At 38.5% G+C, this 2,101-nt stretch overlaps 1 protein-coding gene across 1 annotated transcript in view; it reads left to right on the top strand.

The window, feature by feature from the left end:
- ddr2l (discoidin domain receptor family, member 2, like) overlaps positions 1 to 2,101 on the top strand; it is a 41,483-nt gene that overhangs the window by 21,376 nt on the left and 18,006 nt on the right. Inside the window, exon 6 of the mRNA XM_008299490.1 lies at positions 361 to 508. Within this exon, the coding sequence (XP_008297712.1) occupies positions 361 to 508 (148 nt within the window). The remainder of the gene's footprint in view (positions 1 to 360; positions 509 to 2,101) is intronic.

Below are 2,101 nucleotides of genomic sequence, written 5' to 3'. Positions count from 1 at the left end.
TTGTTTGTCTTTGTGATTGTTTTTTTAATATATTTTACTTCTTTGTGGTTCCTTGTAGCTCTGTTCAGTCGTATTTGTGTTTTTGTTGTGAACCTTTTCTCCTTCATTTCACTCTCTAGCCTTTGTTGTGGACGTCTTGTGTCTTTGTGGTCCTGTTGCGTCTCTTTGTTGTTGTTTTGGATGTTTTTTGCTGTTTTCTTCGTCTTTGAACTGCTGTCTGATGACTTTAAACTAAAATGTGCTTCACACCAGAGCAGCGATTCACACGTCTGAACACATACATGTGGTCAGAACAACGCTGGTACTGGATGTTTCTTTGGATGTAGGCGTTGAAGGAGCTCGCTGTGTGTCTCTGTGCAGGTGATGGACGGCAACAAGAACGCCTACGCCTCCGTCATCAACGACCTCCACCCGCCCATCGTGGCCCGCTACGTCCGCCTCATCCCCGTCACCAAGCTGTCCACCACCGTGTGCATGAGGGTGGAGCTGTACGGATGTCCGTGGGACGGTAGGCGTTCTGTTTATCGGGCCGAGCCGGACCCTCCCGGCCCTCGGGGCTGTTTACTCGTCCTCAGAGAGCCGTAAACATCCAGCCTCCTCTGAGGAGCTTTTATTCTGGCCTTAAACATTTATCAACACGTAAACATGACATCAGGTGTAGTCGACGGATCTGAAGCTCTGCTGTTGGTCCGATGCTTCATGTAAACCTCCAAGTTCTGGTCTGTGGTCGGATCCGGCTGCAGGTTTTTAATAAACTCAGAGGAAGTGATTCTGATCAGCTGGAAGCAGCAAATTAAACTGTGACTGGTGGTTCTTCTGTGTGTCTCTACAGTCATGTTTTGTGTTTTTTGCATCCTTTTGCAGTCGTTTTGTGTCTCTTTCGTCGTTTTTTGCCCTTTTTTTTTTTGTGGGGCAGCCCACATATCAGATATAAACACTAAATATGACTTAAAACAGTGAAATGATCTGTTCGTGCAGCAGGTACATTTTATTTGCTAAGAAATCTTTAATGCTCAGTTTAAGATTGTTCTGTAAAATCAAGGACTAAAAATGAGTAAATAACTTTTAAAACAAGACAAATTATTGATTGTGTCTAAAAATAAGATTTGAAATCTTGGCAAGTCCCAGATTGTGTAACATCTGGTTTTAAGGTCCTTTTGCTTTTTCTATTTTTTTACGGTCTTTGTGATGCTTTTGTGTCTTTATATGTTTCTTTACAGTCATATTTTTTGTTTGTTTGTTTTCATCTTTTTGCAGTTATTTTGTCGCGTTTCTGGTCTTTTTTGTCGTCTTTTTCTGTAGTAACTTATACCTTTATGATCTTTTTGTTTTTCTTTTCTTTTTAGATGTTTTTTATGTCTTTGAGGTCCTTTATTAAATTTTTTTACAGTAATATTTTTTATTTATTTATTTTTTTTTTTATGTCTTTGAGGTTCTTTTCTTTATCTCTGGTCGGATTTCTGCTGCAGGTTTTAAGAGGAAATGATCCTAAACAGCTGGAAGCAGCAAATTAAACTTTATCTTCTGTTAATTAAAACCTGAATTAAATTCGTTAGTGGAGTTTTTGCTGCTACAGACTTCATCGTAGTAAAGTTAGATTTTTATTATTTTTATTTCCATTTGGACGTAGAACTGTGTGAAGTGGATGAGACGGTTTTTATTCATCTTTTCTTATTTTGATCATATTTTTGTGACCGTCTTTGTGTTTCTTTTCTGTTTTATTGTCGTCATGTTTTGTGGTTCTGTCTCTCTGACATTGTGGATTTCTTTTGGCAGAGTTTTTGTTTGGTTGTATTTTTTTGTACGTTTTAGGTTCTTTTGTGTTTCTTCAGTCGTGTTTTGCATTTTTTACATCAGTTGACGTCATGTTTTTGTGTCTCTGGTATTTTTTTTGCCACTTTTTTTAGTCATTTGTGCCTCTTTTGCTTTCAGTAGTTTTTCTAATGTCTTTTTGATTATCTGTGGTCGGATCCGGCTGCAGGTTTTAAGAGGAAATAGTTCTAAACAGCTGGAAGCAGCAAACCGTGGTGAGCTTTCAGACTTTTATCCCACAGAGAGGAGGAAGGAGACTCTGATTGTTTAAAAACAGGTTTTCATCAGA

The sequence above is a fragment of the Stegastes partitus genome, unplaced genomic scaffold (assembly GCF_000690725.1).
Source record: "Stegastes partitus isolate 25-593 unplaced genomic scaffold, Stegastes_partitus-1.0.2 Scaffold1424, whole genome shotgun sequence".
Classification (NCBI taxonomy): domain Eukaryota; kingdom Metazoa; phylum Chordata; class Actinopteri; family Pomacentridae; genus Stegastes; species Stegastes partitus.
Note: the sequence above shows the minus strand (reverse complement) of the source record. Positions and strands in the feature narration are given on the sequence as shown.